The 17,144-nt window shown below is 41.5% G+C and overlaps 2 protein-coding genes across 6 annotated transcripts in view; one reads left to right on the top strand and one right to left on the bottom strand.

Moving 5' to 3' along the window:
* Positions 1-13,850, bottom strand: part of LOC120985703 (very long-chain acyl-CoA synthetase-like) — a 235,797-nt gene extending 221,947 nt beyond the window's left edge. Inside the window, exon 1 of one of the 4 annotated variants that reach the window (XM_040413797.1) lies at positions 13,702-13,850. The gene's annotated coding sequence lies outside the window, so the exon portion shown is untranslated. Of the gene's footprint in view, positions 1-11,743; positions 11,817-13,701 lie in introns of those variants that run through there. The other 3 variants (XM_040413799.1, XM_040413800.1, XM_040413798.1) reach the window with 3 other exon arrangements.
* Positions 1-17,144, top strand: part of HYKK (hydroxylysine kinase) — a 113,143-nt gene that overhangs the window by 80,483 nt on the left and 15,516 nt on the right. For both annotated transcript variants that reach the window (XM_040413802.1, XM_040413801.1), the window contains exon 4: positions 11,493-11,676. In XM_040413802.1, the coding sequence (XP_040269736.1) occupies positions 11,493-11,676 (184 nt within the window). The remainder of the gene's footprint in view (positions 1-11,492; positions 11,677-17,144) is intronic.

The raw sequence follows: 17,144 nt of genomic DNA, 5'->3' as shown, positions 1-17,144 counted from the left end.
TTTCAAGCCAACAAATAGAAATAGCTTTATCCAATACTCCAGCTGCCACCTCCCAAGATGGCTTGATAATATCCCGACTGGTCAGTTCCGCAGGATCAGGAGGAATTGTACGGAGGACCAGCGTTTTGAGGAGGAGGCAGCTGGAATGTGGCAGCTATTCCGGGAGAAAGATTATCCGGACGAAATAGTGGAAAAAGCTTTGGAAAGGGTTAGGAAATTAGACAGACAAGCCTTTTTTGATAGTAAAGTGGAAACCAAGAAAAAATCCCAGACCAGTGAAGAGATCAGTAATAGGATTATCCTCCCCTTTAATGATGACCATAAAAAAATACAGCAAATAGTGAAGACACACTGGCACCATATATTAAATGATAGAGTGATAGGCCATCTTTTACCTACAACTCCAAAAGTTATATTCACTAGGGCACCCAATTTGGGTATCAAAATAGCCCCCTCCGTGAAATCTAGAGAGAAAAAAGGTTCATTGATGGGAACTTGGATGGATTTGAAAGGGTTTTTCAAATGCGGCAAATGCATTGCATGCAAAATCAATAACAAACCCCGTAAGACCACCACAGTCCCTTCTACACAGAACACATTTGTTTGGGACATTAAAGATTGCCTCACATGTAACTCTACCGGTGTTGTCTACCTGGTCCAGTGCCCCTGCAACAAACAATACATTGGCAGAACCAAACGGTTATTAAAGACGAGACTGGCTGAACACATAGCCAATATCAAGAAAGGCTATGACAAACATTCTTTGTCTAAACATTATAAGGAGGTCCACAACAGTGACCCAGCCAGTCTCGTCTTTACGGCACTGGAAAAGGTGGATCAACACTGGAGAGGAGGCAATTACATTAAACACATGTCCAGAAGGGAGTCCCGACGAATATATGAATTTGGGAGTCTGTTACCATCAGGACTAAACTCAGAGTTGGAACTCTTTGGTTTCCTGTGAGGGTATCCTTTATTTGATATAGAGGTTAAGTTAAGCCATGATAATATGGCCATCCCCAAATGGGAGGTCCCCATTATCCCTGTCATTATAGTTAATAGTGCTGGCAGCATTGGTATCACTGCGGCTTCACATGCTGGCAGCCCTGGTTACACTGTGGTCTTTATACGCTTTGCCATGTATTGTGGTATTAATGATGGGAATCATGCCCGTTATCGGTATTCCAGGTTTATATTATAATAAACATCCACTATATGTATAGATTATATCATCCACATCCATTTTATTTTTATTTTCATTTTTATCATCATCATTTTTATTGAGATTTTATCTACACACTTTTTTCACATATTTTATCTACATATTTATTAAAAAACTTTTATTTAGTGTAAAGATTTCTTATTTAGTATAAACTATCATTATTGTCTTAAATAATAGGAAGCATCCACCAATGGGGTATATGTTGAATGGAATGTTTGTTTTTCCTCCCTTGATATCCACAAGAGAGTGAAGCCTATTAAACATATTAGTGATTGAAAGGCTATCTTGGACCTAAAATCGGATATTATTAAGAAAAACAGAAAATAAAAAAACAGACTGTGAAAATTAGAAATCTCAAATTGTACAGAAATGGAAGAACCAGATCCAGAGGTCCGATCCAGGCTTTGAGGATAACTTAGAGAAGTATATAAGGCGCATTTAGACAGGTATGGCGCAACCACTGAGGAAGGGAGAGTGACAACTCCCGAAACGCGTCTGGGTTTCACGCCATATACCTGTCGACACTTCTTCAATTGCATGGCCATGCAAATAGGACTTTGACATCGACAATATCTAACATTCGAAAATTGCAGCCTGGAATTATCGGACGCTATACAAGGAATACGTCACTACCGGTATCCACAGGAAGTGACGCAAGCACTACCCCGTCATCCCGCAAGCATTCAACGCGGACATCAAACAGAACATTGCTAGACGCGGGCCCTGTATACTAACCGGGGTGTTCCATGCGCTTTACCCGCACTGTATCAGCTAAGTGCATTACCCACAAGAAAAGGTAAGCGCTATTATAGTCGGCAAGCCCGGCTATTGTACCTAACAACGGAAGACACCGTACCTTATGGGCCCCATTTACTCAGTCTGAGCAAACCGTAGGACTGAAGCCACATACGAAGGGGAGGTAAGCGGCTGAAAAGCCGGCAAGTGTATCTCTATTACAGCAATTTGTATGATACGGGACTATTACTGAACGCACTGAATAGCGGCAGCTTGCCAGAACCTGTGGAACTACAGGAGTATTATCCCAATCCGATCTGGGTTTATTGGACTCCTATAGACACTTAGGCCACTACACCAGGCCTCTATACCATCTTTATCACCTTGTCATAGGATTGATAGATTGTTTGGTTATTGAACAATACCTACCAATATCCATTACCCCATAGTGGTTGTATTAGCACACTTGTATTTTATTGTATTGTTTTATCTATTTTATATCGCTAGCTTATTATATTATATCACTAATAAATGTGTGCCAACTGTTAGAGTGCTCGTCCACACATCTTTGCTAATACTGTCTGGAACTGTTGTCCATTTTTGTAAACTTCCCTTGCCATTCACCCCCAAAGGTTCTCATTTGGATTTAGATCAGGAAAACATGCAGGATGGGCCAAAAGAGTGATGTTATTCTCCTGGAAGAAGTCCCTTGTCCTGCGGGCATTTTGTACTATAGCGTAGTCCTGTTGAAAAACCCAGTCGTTACCACACAGACGAGGGCCCTCAGTCATGAGGAATGCTCTCTGCAACATCTGGACATAGCCAGCGGCCATTTGACGCCCCTGCACTTCCTGAAGCTCCATTGTTCCACTGAAGGAAAAAGCACCCCAGACCATTATGGCGCCCCCTCCGCTGTGGCGCGTAGAAAACATCTCAGGTGGGATCTGCTTGTCATGCCAGTAACGTTGGAAACCATCAGGACCATCAAGGTTAAATTTCTTCTCATCAGAGAATAAAACTTTCTTCCACCTTTTGAATGTCCCATGTTTGGTGCTCTCTTGCAAAGTCCAAACGAGCAGTTCTGTGGTGTTCAAGGAGACGAGGTCTTTGAAGACGTTTTTAGTTTTTGAAGCCCTTCAGTCTCAAATGCCGTCAGATGGTTATGGGCTGCAGTCAGCACCAGTAAGGGCCTTAATTTGGGTCGAAGATCGTCCAGTGTCTTGACGGACAGCCAATTGGATCCTCCGGCTCAGTGCTGAAGAAATTTTTTGGGGTCTTCCACTTGACTTTTTTGTTCCATAACCCTCAAGATCATTTAAGAAATTCCAAATGACTGTCTTACTGCATCCCACCTCAGCAGCGATGGCGTGCTGTGAGAGACCCTGCTTATGCAGTTCAACAACCCGACCACGTTCAAAAAGGGAGTTTTTTTGCCTTTGCCATCATAACGTGCGACTACCTGACAGAAAATGACAATGAATCCACATCTTTGCACAGATTTCGCCTTTTAAAGGCATGTGGTCCTAAAATTTGGATCAGCTGAAAAACAGCCTGTTTCAGTTTAATCGTTATTTTTGATTAATTGAATGCTCAAAAAATGTTTTGTCTCACTCTCATTTCTTCTTGTTGCATGTTGAAGCTCTACTTGGAACCTTGTTAAGATCCAACAATGTAAAATATGATTTTTTTGCCATTTTTCAAGTGGTCTTAAACTTTTGATCTGGACTGTATGATCTATAAGAGTGTATTACTGTACTGCAGCGGCGGCATGAAGCGCACGGCGTCAAAGCAACCAATGACGCTGTGCTCTCCTGCTGTCAGCAGGATGCCAGGCCGGGATACCACGGACCGCTCACGTCCGTGTTCCACGGCCGTGTGCATTCGGCCTTACAGAAGGTGCTGGATTGCAGACTTAGCAGTGGCAATTTGGATAAAAGGGTAATATAAGATTTTAATTACACAGGGGTGTTCTCAAACACTGTTATAATGCTGAAATCTCTAGTTACATGGGGGGATTTAACCACTTAGTACGTACCGGTACGCCCTAAGTTTAAAAAAAGATTTTGACATGGCGGGGGTTAATTGTGACCCCCCCGTATCTGCGATCGCCGCAAACCGCAGGTCAATTCAGACCTGCGTTTTTCGGCGGCGATCGGGCGTGCCATCGGGTCCCCATGAGGCTATAGGGGGGACCCGATGGCATGGAAGACAGCGCGATGTCTAAGGAAGGCATCGCGCTGCCTTCTGGTGACAAGCCTGTGAGATCCAGCCCCCTGGATCTCACAGGCCGGAAGCTGTATGAGTAATACTCACAGTATTACTCATACATCCAATGCATTCCAATACAGAAGTATTGGAATGCATTGTAAAGGATTAGACCCCCAAAAGTTGAAGTCCCAAAGTGGGACAAAAATAAAGTGAAAAAAAGTTAAAAAAAAAAAGTTTTCCCCCTAAAAAATTTAAAGTTTCAAGTAAAAATAAACAAAAACGTCATTTTCCCCAAATAAAGTAAAAAAAAATTGTAAAAAATAGGGTGAAAAAAAGTATACATATTAGGTATCGCCGCGTCCGTATAGACCGGCTCTATAAACATATCACATGACCTAACCCCTCAGATGAACACTGTAAAAAATAAAAACTGTGCTAAATAAAAAAATATTTTTCACCTTACATCACAAAAAGTGTAATAGCAAGCGATCAAAAAGTCATATGCACCCCAAAATAGTGCCAATCAAACTGTCATCTCATCCCGCAAAAAATGAGACCCTACCTAAGATAATCGCCCAAAAACTGAAAAAACTATGGCTCTCAGAATATGGAGACACTTAAACATGATTTTTATTTTTATTTTCAAAAATATTATTGTGTAAAACATAAATAACAAAAAGTATACATATTAGGTATCGCCGCATCCGTGACAACCTGGTCTATAAAAATATCACATGATCTAACCTGTCAGATGAATGTTGTAAATAACAAAAAATAAAAACTGTGCCAAAACAGCTATTTCTTGTTATCTTGCCTCACAAAAAGTGTAATATAGAGCAACCAGAAATCATATTTACCCTAAACTAGTACCAACAATACTGCCACCCTATCCCGTAGTTTCTAAAATAGGGCCACTTTTTTGGAGTTTGTACTCTAGGGTGCATCAGGGGGGCTTCAAATGGGACATGGTGTCAAAAAAAACAGTCCAGCAAAATCTGCCTTTCAAAAGCCGTATGGCATTCCTTTCCTTCTGCGCCCTACCGTGTGCCGTTACAGCTGTTTATGACCACATATGGGGTGTTTCTGTAAACTACAGAATCAGGGCCATAAATATTGAGTTTGGTTTGGCTGTTAACCCTTGCTTTGTTACTGGGAAAAATGGATTAAAATGGAAAATTTGCAAAAAAAATTTAATTCTGAAATTTCATCTCCATTTGCCAATAACTCTTGTGGAACACCTAAAGGGTTAACGACGTTTTTAAAATCAGTTTTGAATACCTTGAGGGGTTTAGTTTCTTAGATGGGGTCACTTTTATGGAGTTTCTACTCTAGGGGTGCATCAGGGAGGCTTCAAATGGGACATGGTGTCAAAAAAACCTATGGCATTTCTTTCCTTCTGCGCCCTGCCGTGTGCCCGTACAGTAGTTTACGACCACATATGGGGTCTTTCTGTAAACTACAGAATCGGGACCATAAATATTGAGTTTGGTTTGGCTGTTATTAAAATGGAAAAAAAATGGAAAATCTGCCAAAAAAGTGAAATTTTGAAATTGTATCTCTATTTTCCATTAATTCTTGTGGAACACCTAAAGGGTTAACAAAGTTTGTAAAATCAGTTTTGAATACCTTGAGGGGTGTATTTTCTAGAATGGGGTCATTTTTGGGTGGTTTCTATTATGTAAGCCTTGCAAAGTGACTTCAGACCTGAACTGGTCCCTAAAAATTGGGTTTTTGAAAATTTCTGAAAAATTTCAGGATTTGCTTTTAAACTTCTAAGCCTTGTATCTCTATTACAGCAATTTGTATGATACGGGACTATTACTGAACGCACTGAATAGCGGCAGCTTGCCAGAACCTGTGGAACTACAGGAGTATTATCCCAATCCGATCTGGGTTTATTGGACTCCTATAGACACTTAGGCCACTACACCAGGCCTCTATACCATCTTTATCACCTTGTCATAGGATTGATAGATTGTTTGGTTATTGAACAATACCTACCAATATCCATTACCCCATAGTGGTGGTATTAGCACACTTGTATTTTATTGTATTGTTTTATCTATTTTATATCGCTAGCTTATTATATTATATCACTAATAAATGTGTGCCAACTGTTAGAGTGCTCGTCCACACATCTTTGCTAATACTGTCTGGAACTGTTGTCCATTTTTGTAAACTTCCCTTGCCATTCACCCCCAAAGGTTCTCATTTGGATTTAGATCAGGAAAACATGCAGGATGGGCCAAAAGAGTGATGTTATTCTCCTGGAAGAAGTCCCTTGTCCTGCGGGCATTTTGTACTATAGCGTAGTCCTGTTGAAAAACCCAGTCGTTACCACACAGACGAGGGCCCTCAGTCATGAGGAATGCTCTCTGCAACATCTGGACATAGCCAGCGGCCATTTGACGCCCCTGCACTTCCTGAAGCTCCATTGTTCCACTGAAGGAAAAAGCACCCCAGACCATTATGGCGCCCCCTCCGCTGTGGCGCGTAGAAAACATCTCAGGTGGGATCTGCTTGTCATGCCAGTAACGTTGGAAACCATCAGGACCATCAAGGTTAAATTTCTTCTCATCAGAGAATAAAACTTTCTTCCACCTTTTGAATGTCCCATGTTTGGTGCTCTCTTGCAAAGTCCAAACGAGCAGTTCTGTGGTGTTCAAGGAGACGAGGTCTTTGAAGACGTTTTTAGTTTTTGAAGCCCTTCAGTCTCAAATGCCGTCAGATGGTTATGGGCTGCAGTCAGCACCAGTAAGGGCCTTAATTTGGGTCGAAGATCGTCCAGTGTCTTGACGGACAGCCAATTGGATCCTCCGGCTCAGTGCTGAAGAAATTTTTTGGGGTCTTCCACTTGACTTTTTTGTTCCATAACCCTCAAGATCATTTAAGAAATTCCAAATGACTGTCTTACTGCATCCCACCTCAGCAGCGATGGCGTGCTGTGAGAGACCCTGCTTATGCAGTTCAACAACCCGACCACGTTCAAAAAGGGAGTTTTTTTGCCTTTGCCATCATAACGTGCGACTACCTGACAGAAAATGACAATGAATCCACATCTTTGCACAGATTTCGCCTTTTAAAGGCATGTGGTCCTAAAATTTGGATCAGCTGAAAAACAGCCTGTTTCAGTTTAATCGTTATTTTTGATTAATTGAATGCTCAAAAAATGTTTTGTCTCACTCTCATTTCTTCTTGTTGCATGTTGAAGCTCTACTTGGAACCTTGTTAAGATCCAACAATGTAAAATATGATTTTTTGCCATTTTTCAAGTGGTCTTAAACTTTTGATCTGGACTGTATGATCTATAAGAGTGTATTACTGTACTGCAGCGGCGGCATGAAGCGCACGGCGTCAAAGCAACCAATGACGCTGTGCTCTCCTGCTGTCAGCAGGATGCCAGGCCGGGATACCACGGACCGCTCACGTCCGTGTTCCACGGCCGTGTGCATTCGGCCTTACAGAAGGTGCTGGATTGCAGACTTAGCAGTGGCAATTTGGATAAAAGGGTAATATAAGATTTTAATTACACAGGGGTGTTCTCAAACACTGTTATAATGCTGAAATCTCTAGTTACATGGGGGGATTTAACCACTTAGTACGTACCGGTACGCCCTAAGTTTAAAAAAAGATTTTGACATGGCGGGGGTTAATTGTGACCCCCCCGTATCTGCGATCGCCGCAAACCGCAGGTCAATTCAGACCTGCGTTTTTCGGCGGCGATCGGGCGTGCCATCGGGTCCCCATGAGGCTATAGGGGGGACCCGATGGCATGGAAGACAGCGCGATGTCTAAGGAAGGCATCGCGCTGCCTTCTGGTGACAAGCCTGTGAGATCCAGCCCCCTGGATCTCACAGGCCGGAAGCTGTATGAGTAATACTCACAGTATTACTCATACATCCAATGCATTCCAATACAGAAGTATTGGAATGCATTGTAAAGGATTAGACCCCCAAAAGTTGAAGTCCCAAAGTGGGACAAAAATAAAGTGAAAAAAAAGTTAAAAAAAAAAAGTTTTCCCCCTAAAAAATTTAAAGTTTCAAGTAAAAATAAACAAAAACGTCATTTTCCCCAAATAAAGTAAAAAAAAATTGTAAAAAATAGGGTGAAAAAAAGTATACATATTAGGTATCGCCGCGTCCGTATAGACCGGCTCTATAAGCATATCACATGACCTAACCCCTCAGATGAACACTGTAAAAAATAAAAACTGTGCTAAATAAAAAAATATTTTTCACCTTACATCACAAAAAGTGTAATAGCAAGCGATCAAAAAGTCATATGCACCCCAAAATAGTGCCAATCAAACCGTCATCTCATCCCGCAAAAAATGAGACCCTACCTAAGATAATCGCCCAAAAACTGAAAAAACTATGGCTCTCAGAATATGGAGACACTTAAACATGATTTTTATTTTTTTTTTCAAAAATATTATTGTGTAAAACATAAATAACAAAAAGTATACATATTAGGTATCGCCGCATCCGTGACAACCTGGTCTATAAAAATATCACATGATCTAACCTGTCAGATGAATGTTGTAAATAACAAAAAATAAAAACTGTGCCAAAACAGCTATTTCTTGTTATCTTGCCTCACAAAAAGTGTAATATAGAGCAACCAGAAATCATATTTACCCTAAACTAGTACCAACAATACTGCCACCCTATCCCGTAGTTTCTAAAATAGGGCCACTTTTTTGGAGTTTGTACTCTAGGGTGCATCAGGGGGGCTTCAAATGGGACATGGTGTCAAAAAAAACAGTCCAGCAAAATCTGCCTTTCAAAAGCCGTATGGCATTCCTTTCCTTCTGCGCCCTACCGTGTGCCGTTACAGCTGTTTATGACCACATATGGGGTGTTTCTGTAAACTACAGAATCAGGGCCATAAATATTGAGTTTGGTTTGGCTGTTAACCCTTGCTTTGTTACTGGGAAAAATGGATTAAAATGGAAAATTTGCAAAAAAAATTTAATTCTGAAATTTAATCTCCATTTGCCAATAACTCTTGTGGAACACCTAAAGGGTTAACGACGTTTTTAAAATCAGTTTTGAATACCTTGAGGGGTTTAGTTTCTTAGATGGGGTCACTTTTATGGAGTTTCTACTCTAGGGGTGCATCAGGGAGGCTTCAAATGGGACATGGAGTCAAAAAAAACCTATGGCATTTCTTTCCTTCTGCGCCCTGCCGTGTGCCCGTACAGTAGTTTACGACCACATATGGGGTCTTTCTGTAAACTACAGAATCGGGACCATAAATATTGAGTTTGGTTTGGCTGTTATTAAAATGGAAAAAAAATGGAAAATCTGCCAAAAAAGTGAAATTTTTAAATTGTATCTCTATTTTCCATTAATTCTTGTGGAACACCTAAAGGGTTAACAAAGTTTGTAAAATCAGTTTTGAATACCTTGAGGGGTGTATTTTCTAGAATGGGGTCATTTTTGGGTGGTTTCTATTATGTAAGCCTTGCAAAGTGACTTCAGACCTGAACTGGTCCCTAAAAATTGGGTTTTTGAAAATTTCTGAAAAATTTCAGGATTTGCTTTTAAACTTCTAAGCCTTGTAACATCCCCAAAAATTAAAATATCATTCCCAAAATGATGCAAACATGAAGTAGACATATTTGTCTGGGGGTAAAGAACAGAACTGGATCACACATCCACAATGCTATGCTTTCATCTAACTCGCTACTCAGCGCTATATTAAAGTGTACAGCCCCCATACTGCATGCTGTACAAGAGGCATTAGTGTACATTTTGATCAAAAGGCAATAAGCCCAATCACCACGCCAAGGTCGCCTCTTTGAGTGGGACCTACTCTGAAAAAGGCGCAGCGACCATGCGGTGACGAGGCAGAGGTGCTGTTTGACCCCTGGGTCCCGCCACCTACTAGGGCAGTGCCGCCTCGTCACCGCATGGTCGCTGCGCCTTTTTCAGAGTAGGTCTCACTCAAAGAGGCAACCTTGGCGTGGTGAGTGGGCTTATTGCCTTTTGATCAAAATGTACACTAATGCCTCTTGTACAGCATGCAGTATGGGGGCTGTACACTTCAATATAGCGCTGAGTAGCGAGTTAGATCAAAGCATAGCATTGTGGATGTGCGATCCAGTTCTGTTCTTTACCCCCAGACAATGAAGTAGACATATGGGGAATGTAAAGTAATAACTACTTTTTGGAGGTATTACTATGTATTATAGAAGTAGAGAATTTGAAACTTGGAAACACAATATGTGACAAAAAAACTATCTCAGAATGGCCTGGATAAGTCAAAGCATTTTAAAGTTATCAGCACTTAAAGTGACACTGGTCAGATTTGCAAAAAATGGCCAAGTTTGTAAGGTGAATTAGGGCCGAATCCTTAAGGGGTTAAACATGGCACTTACACAGTTTTAAAGCCACCAGGTGCCTGCTGTTTAACAGAGCAGACACTGGAGGCATTATCGGCTATCTGCAATAACGCCGATCACGGACATTTAATCCACTCACATGCTGTGGTGAATTGCTACCATAGCATCTGGGCCATCTTTTCCCTGGAACTTTGTGCTTCTGGGGCATCTGAGCCATCTTTTCCCTGGAACCCTGTGCTTCTGGGGCCTGAACGGATCCCGCATGCCAAGATTGAGGGAGCCATTCGGTTACTATTGCAGCGTTGGGCCTTTGGGCCTTTGGAACACTCCGAAGTCTACCACAGTGATGTTCCAATGGAGGCCTGCCTATGGCAGGGCTCCATAGGAACACAGTAAATCTCCTATAGGCTGCAATGGTAAATCATCGCAGTCTATGGGAGAAGCGATAAAATAATCGCCTGATATAAAGTCCCCTAGGGGGAAATAAAATAAGTGAAAAATAGTGAAAAAAGCTGTGAAAAAAAAACCCTATAAAAATTCTAAACGTATTAAATATTCCTAATGTTAAAAACAAAAATAAACAATAAAAAATAAAGAGCATTGTTATTCTTGTGCACAAAATGTCCATACTATTAAAATATAAATGTATTTACTTGTACAGCGAACGCCAGCATGAAAAAAAATAAAAAAATGGCGTATTTGCTTTTTTTTTTGTCACTTCATCTAACGACTGAATAAAAAAGGTATATACATTCCAAAATAGTATAAGTAAAAACCCCGCAAAAACCCCCTCCTACTTGCCTTGGCCACACATTCTACCAGTTTGGCTCTGCCTACAACATGGGGCCACTTCTAGATTTTTTTCCAGGAGAACTTTAAGTTTCTGTAGGCTAGGGACATTGAATAACTATGCTGTTACTCTGTAAGATACATTGTTATCTGGTGGTCAAAATAATCAGTTACCAAATTTTTACTTAACAGAAATTCCAGCATCCGTATAAGAAAAGTTTTGAACGTGGGGATTTTATCTGGAACTTGTCAAACACCCCACTGCTAAGAAAATATATTTATGCTATTAAAGATGAAAATTTACGTCAGATTATAGAAGGAGTCATCACTGACTTTGAGAGTTCTGTGAAGCAAAATCTAAAAAGGTTTCGACAATGTAAGTAAGATCTGCTTATTATAAAATATATATATATATAATTCTCATATATATGCTGCTGGCTTACATAGGGTTTTGTGATGCATTCAATAAGTGTTTTATTCTGTTTAACAATAGGCAAATGAACCACCTTGTGCGTAATCATAACCATTAAGAGTTTGTGACATCTGAGTGCTGTAAGGAAACGGTAAAAAAGAGTAGTTGGAACTGAACACTTAAAGAGGACCTTTCATGGTTTTGTATTAATTGAGATAAATACCTTAACTTGCAGGGTACCCCCCTCTGATGCTGCCGCCCTGCCTGATTTTTTTAAATATCGCTCCTACGCCCCACTGTGCCCCCTGCACTTTTCCCGCTCAAGTATGCTAATACTGAGCATCGATACAGGGAGGAGGAGAGGGGGGGGGGCACAGCTGGGCATAGGAGCGATATTTAAAAAAATCTGGCAGGGTGGCATTACCCCGCAAGTAAAGGTAGTTATCTCAATCAATACAAAACCATGAAAGGTCCTCTTTAAGAAACCCTACATTATATCTTCAGACCTCCAGAGACAAACATACTGTACTCTGTAGCTCCTCTTTACTCTATGTTAATAGATAAGGGTCCTAAACTTCTATTAACCCAGAAATCCTTGATACTTGAAAACTATTTTCTCAAATCCCTAAGCAAAATTGTTTAAAGGAACTATGCATTCAATTATGTCTCTATCATATTCAGATAATAAATTGTTAATAAATAACCAAGTCTAATATTATTGAGTCTTCTGTTTGATTTATCTTTATCTACCTTTAGGAGTTATGTGAAAATCTGATGTAGTTTTTGGTCAAATTTATTCAGAAATATAGAAAATTCTGAAGGGTTCACAAACTTTCAAGCACCATTGAATATATTCTCTTTTTCAAGGACCTGTGAACATATTCTAAACATGATAAAGACATACGTAACTGAATGCACAGTTCATTTAAACAATTGTGCTTCGGGGCTCGAGAAGTAATTTTTAAGTATCATATTAGGGATTTTTTTGTTAATAGATGCTTTTTCAAGCACCACTCTCTAGGTAACACCACCCACACATGACCTTTTTCTTTACCGGGGAGAGTAGCTCAGTTTAAAAGGTACCCAAGAGAGCTTTTCTGGACTCACAGTATAACCTTCATGATGTGTCCATGAGGCTTTAGACCGTTTAGTAATAATTTCTGCCTCTATTCAGTAACATGTACTTTGCTCGTTACAGGTTGCTAATTGAAACATTGCCCTCCATAATTCATACATTAAAACACATCTTCTACTTTTTAGTTTATACATATATTGAAACTGCCTGGAACATTGAACACAAAGCTTGCTACAGACATTGAGCCGGCAATGTAGGATTTCACATCTAGCTAGCAGAATAGTGAATGTAGCTCTGAACTGCTGCATAATATAGGCTGTAACTCGGGATTGGAATTAAATAAGCAATGCACTGTATTTATAAAGTTACTCATCTTTTAGGCTATGTCTACATGACAACATTTGTCGCGCGACATTTTGTTGCACTAATGTCGCGCAACAATTTTTATAATGGCAGTCTATGGTGTCGCACTGCAACATGCTGCGACTGCGACGCGACAGTCGCAGAAAATCCATTCGAGATGGATTTTTCTGCGACTGTTGCGTCGCAGTCGCAGCATGTTGCAGTGCGACACCATAGTCTGCCATTATAAAAATTGTCGCGCGACATTAGTGCAACAAAATTTTGCGCTACAAATGTTGCAGTGTAGTTGTGCCCTATCTGTCGCGCGACAAATGTCGTCGTGTAGACGTGGCCTTATGTAGATTTGTTTTAACAAACAGGCTGAACTGGATGGAGAGATGTCGTTTTTCAGCCTTCTAAACTATGTTACTATGTAACACAGTGATCAAAGCTTTGAATAATACATTCTTTGAATAAAGCCTGCTAGTCCAAAAGTGTTACTAAAAAGAGGCAATACAAAAATGATGTGGCCACTATTCAGATAGTCCCCTGTATTTAGATCAGTACTGTACCTCAATTTTGTCCAGAATTCGCGGAACTGCTAAAAATAAGGTTTCCAATTTTCTGCAGATTCTTCCTGTTATCCTCACTGAGGAATGCATCTAGAAGGATCAGCAGTAGAAATTTAAACCTTCCATTTGAGCATAAATAAACACATAAATAGTATTTATATAGGCTTAAACAGCCAAACTGCCTACTGTCACCTGACAAGCAGTGTGCTCCAGGTTCATCTCGGGTGTAGAATGGGTGTATGTGACTCCTTATATATGCATATCTGCTACAGGAGCCACATCCTGGATAATCTCATGTTCATCCACCCCAGCAAGTACCCAGCTAAATTAAAGAGATCTCTGGTTTCCCATGGATAATGTTTCAACTGAATCATTAAAGATTGGCCTACTTTCTAACATACTATTGTATTTCAAATCTTCTTCACCATTTACAATACTTTGGAGAGCTTGACATATTGTGTAGGTCATTGTTTGCGCGTTAAACAGTGGATTTTAGACTGATACATTTTACCTGCTGGATACAATGTAACCAGTGCTGGCACATGGGTCAGCATAGAAGGATGACCCTGATGCAATTTATTGATAAAGCCATGCTAGGTGTTTAAATTTCTTTCTGGGGTCAGTTGGACACTGTAACCAAGCTGATCATAATTAGATGTCGCGAACATAAATTTTCCGTTCGCGAACGGCGAATGCGAATTTCAGCAAATGTTCGCGAGCGGGCTTCAATAGGCAGGTGAATTTTAAAACCCACAGGGACTCTTTCTGGCTACAATAGTGATGGGAAAGTTGTTTCAAGGGGACTAACACCTTGACTGTGGCATGCCGGAGGGGGATCCATGGCAAAACTCCCATGGAAAATTACGTAGTTGACGCAGAGTCGGGTTTTAATCCATAAAGGGCATAAATCACCTAACATTCCTAAATTGTTTGGAATAACGTGCTTTAAAACATCCAGTGTGTGTATACGATCAGGTATGATGTATCGATCAGGTAGTGTAAGGGTTACGCCCGCTTCACAGTGACAGACCAAACTCTGACAGACCAAACTCCCCGTTTAACGCACCGCAAACAGTCCATTTGCACAACCGCAAACTCCTCATTTGCACAAGGTTGGATACCAAGCTAGCCATGTCCCGTTCCTTGTCCTCACTGACGTCATTGATGGTCTCTTCCTCCACCCAGCCACGTACAACACCAAGGGTCCCCGAAAGGTGACAACAAGCCCCCTGGGATGCCTGCTGTGGTTGGTCTTCGACCTCCTTAAAGCCACCTTCCTCCTCTGACTCCTCTTCTTCAGACTCCTCTCTCTGCGTTGCAGCAGGTCCAGCAATCGACGACGACAAGGCTGCTTCTGGTGGTGATGGTGACCACAACTCTTCCTCTTCATGCTCATCTACGGCCTGATCCAGCACTCTTCGCAGGGCACGCTCCAGAAAAAACGCATATGGGATGAGGTCGATGATGTTGCCTTGGGTTTGACTGACCAGGTTTGTCACCTCCGCAAAAGGACGCATGAGCCTACAGCCATTGTGCATGAGCGTTCAGTAACGCGGCCAAAAAATACCCAGCTCCGCAGAGGCTGTCCTCTTTTTTTTTTTTTTTATGTAAAAAATCTGTTCTTACCAGTTTAATCTCTGTTTTGTCCCCTATCAGGGGCCGGTGTATGGAATAGATTTTAGGAACCGGGAGATGGAAAAAGATGGTTGGTCGGTCCTCTTACTTCCAATTTGGGGCACTGCGCGTGCGCCGTGCAATGTTCTGTGCCACCCTATATGAGTGGTGTGTTAAGTAGTACTATTCTTATCAGTTTAATCCCTCTTACATCTCCTATCAGGATGACGTGTATTTAATAGATTTTAGACAACCGCAAAGAGTTGTCAATAGTTGACAAACTCATGACATAAATTTTATTCCTCTATGCATCAATATTGGTGTAATGATGACTGTGCTCGTGCGCACGTTTGGGAGATTGCAGGTGATGGTGGTTTTTCAAAGCCTATGGTCGTGCTGAGGTAGTTCAGTGACAGTTAAGTGACCAAGAAAACAATGATTCTGCAGTGTGGGACCATTGTTGGCCTAGTAGGCTTTAATGATCACCTTAGATGCTCACAAAGAAAATTGTTTTTTCTATGCAAAATTATCCAGCCGATCACCTTTGGTCTGTTCACAATGAAGCAACGACCTTATCATCTGGGGTGTGCCAACATTGCCAACACACTCATAGAGGTGATCGCTTCATTGTGATACGCAAGCCCTTTCACCACAACAAGGTAACGATCACGAAGGGGAATTGACACATGTATGTGCCTTTTTTTTGTTTGTTTTGTTTTTGCAGCCACAGTGCAGCACCAGAGGCCAGAAAAATTAGGTATTGTTGCAGCCGCTGCTGTGCACTTTTTCAGGCAGAAAGTGCACTAAAACATTGCGGCTTGAACCCTAGTTGGTGGCGGAGAAGTCACGCAAGTCATCCGGCATGTAGAGATTAAATACAGCAGCGTGTGGACCATTTTTAGCCCAAGGCATCTCATCAGGCCTTTTTTAGTCAAATGCATTCCCCACTGTCAGTCCCTTCGGGATCCATGCCTCATTCATCTTAATAAAGGTGAGGTAATCTAGACTTTTTTGACCTAGGCAACTTCTCTTCTCAGTGACAATACCTCCTGCTGCGCTAAATGTCCTTTCTGACAGGACACTTGAAGCGGGGCAGGCCAGAAGTTATATCGCAAATTGGGATAGCTCAGGCCACAGGTCAAGCCTGCACACCCAGTAGTCAAGGGGTTCATCGCTCCTTAGAGTGTTGATATCTGCAGTTAAGGAAAGGTAGTCTGCTACCTGTCGGTCGAGTCATTCTCTGAGGGTGGACCCCAAAGGGCTGTGGAGATTGCTAGGACTTAAAAAGCTCCGTATGTCCTCCATCAACATCACGTCTGTAAAGCGTCCTGTCCTTGCCGGCTTGGTAGTGGTAGGAGGAGGATTACTTTCACCTCTTCCCCTGTTAGATTCCCGTTGGGCTGTGACATCACCCTTATACGCTGTGTAAAGCATACTTTTTAACTTGTTTTGTAACTGATGCATCCTTTCCGTCTTTCGGTAATTTGGTAACATTTCAGCCACTTTCTGCTTATACCGGGGGTCTAGTAGCATGGCTACCCAGTACAGGTCGTTCTCCTTCAGCCTTTTTATACGAGGGTCCCTCAACAGGCATGACAGAATGAAAGACCCCATTTGCACAAGGTTGGATGCCGAGCTACTCATATCCCGTTCCTCATCCTCACTGATCTCATTGAAGGTCTGTTCTTCCCCCCAGCCACGTACAACACCATGGGTACCAGATAGGTGACAACGAGCACCCTGGGATGCCTGCTGTGGTTGGTCTTCCTCCTCCTTAAAGCCACATTCCTCCTCTGACTCCTCTTCCTCAGACTCCTCTTCCAGCGTTG

Source organism: Bufo bufo, chromosome 1 (genome assembly GCF_905171765.1).
Source record: "Bufo bufo chromosome 1, aBufBuf1.1, whole genome shotgun sequence".
Taxonomy (NCBI): domain Eukaryota; kingdom Metazoa; phylum Chordata; class Amphibia; order Anura; family Bufonidae; genus Bufo; species Bufo bufo.
Note: the sequence above shows the minus strand (reverse complement) of the source record. Positions and strands in the feature narration are given on the sequence as shown.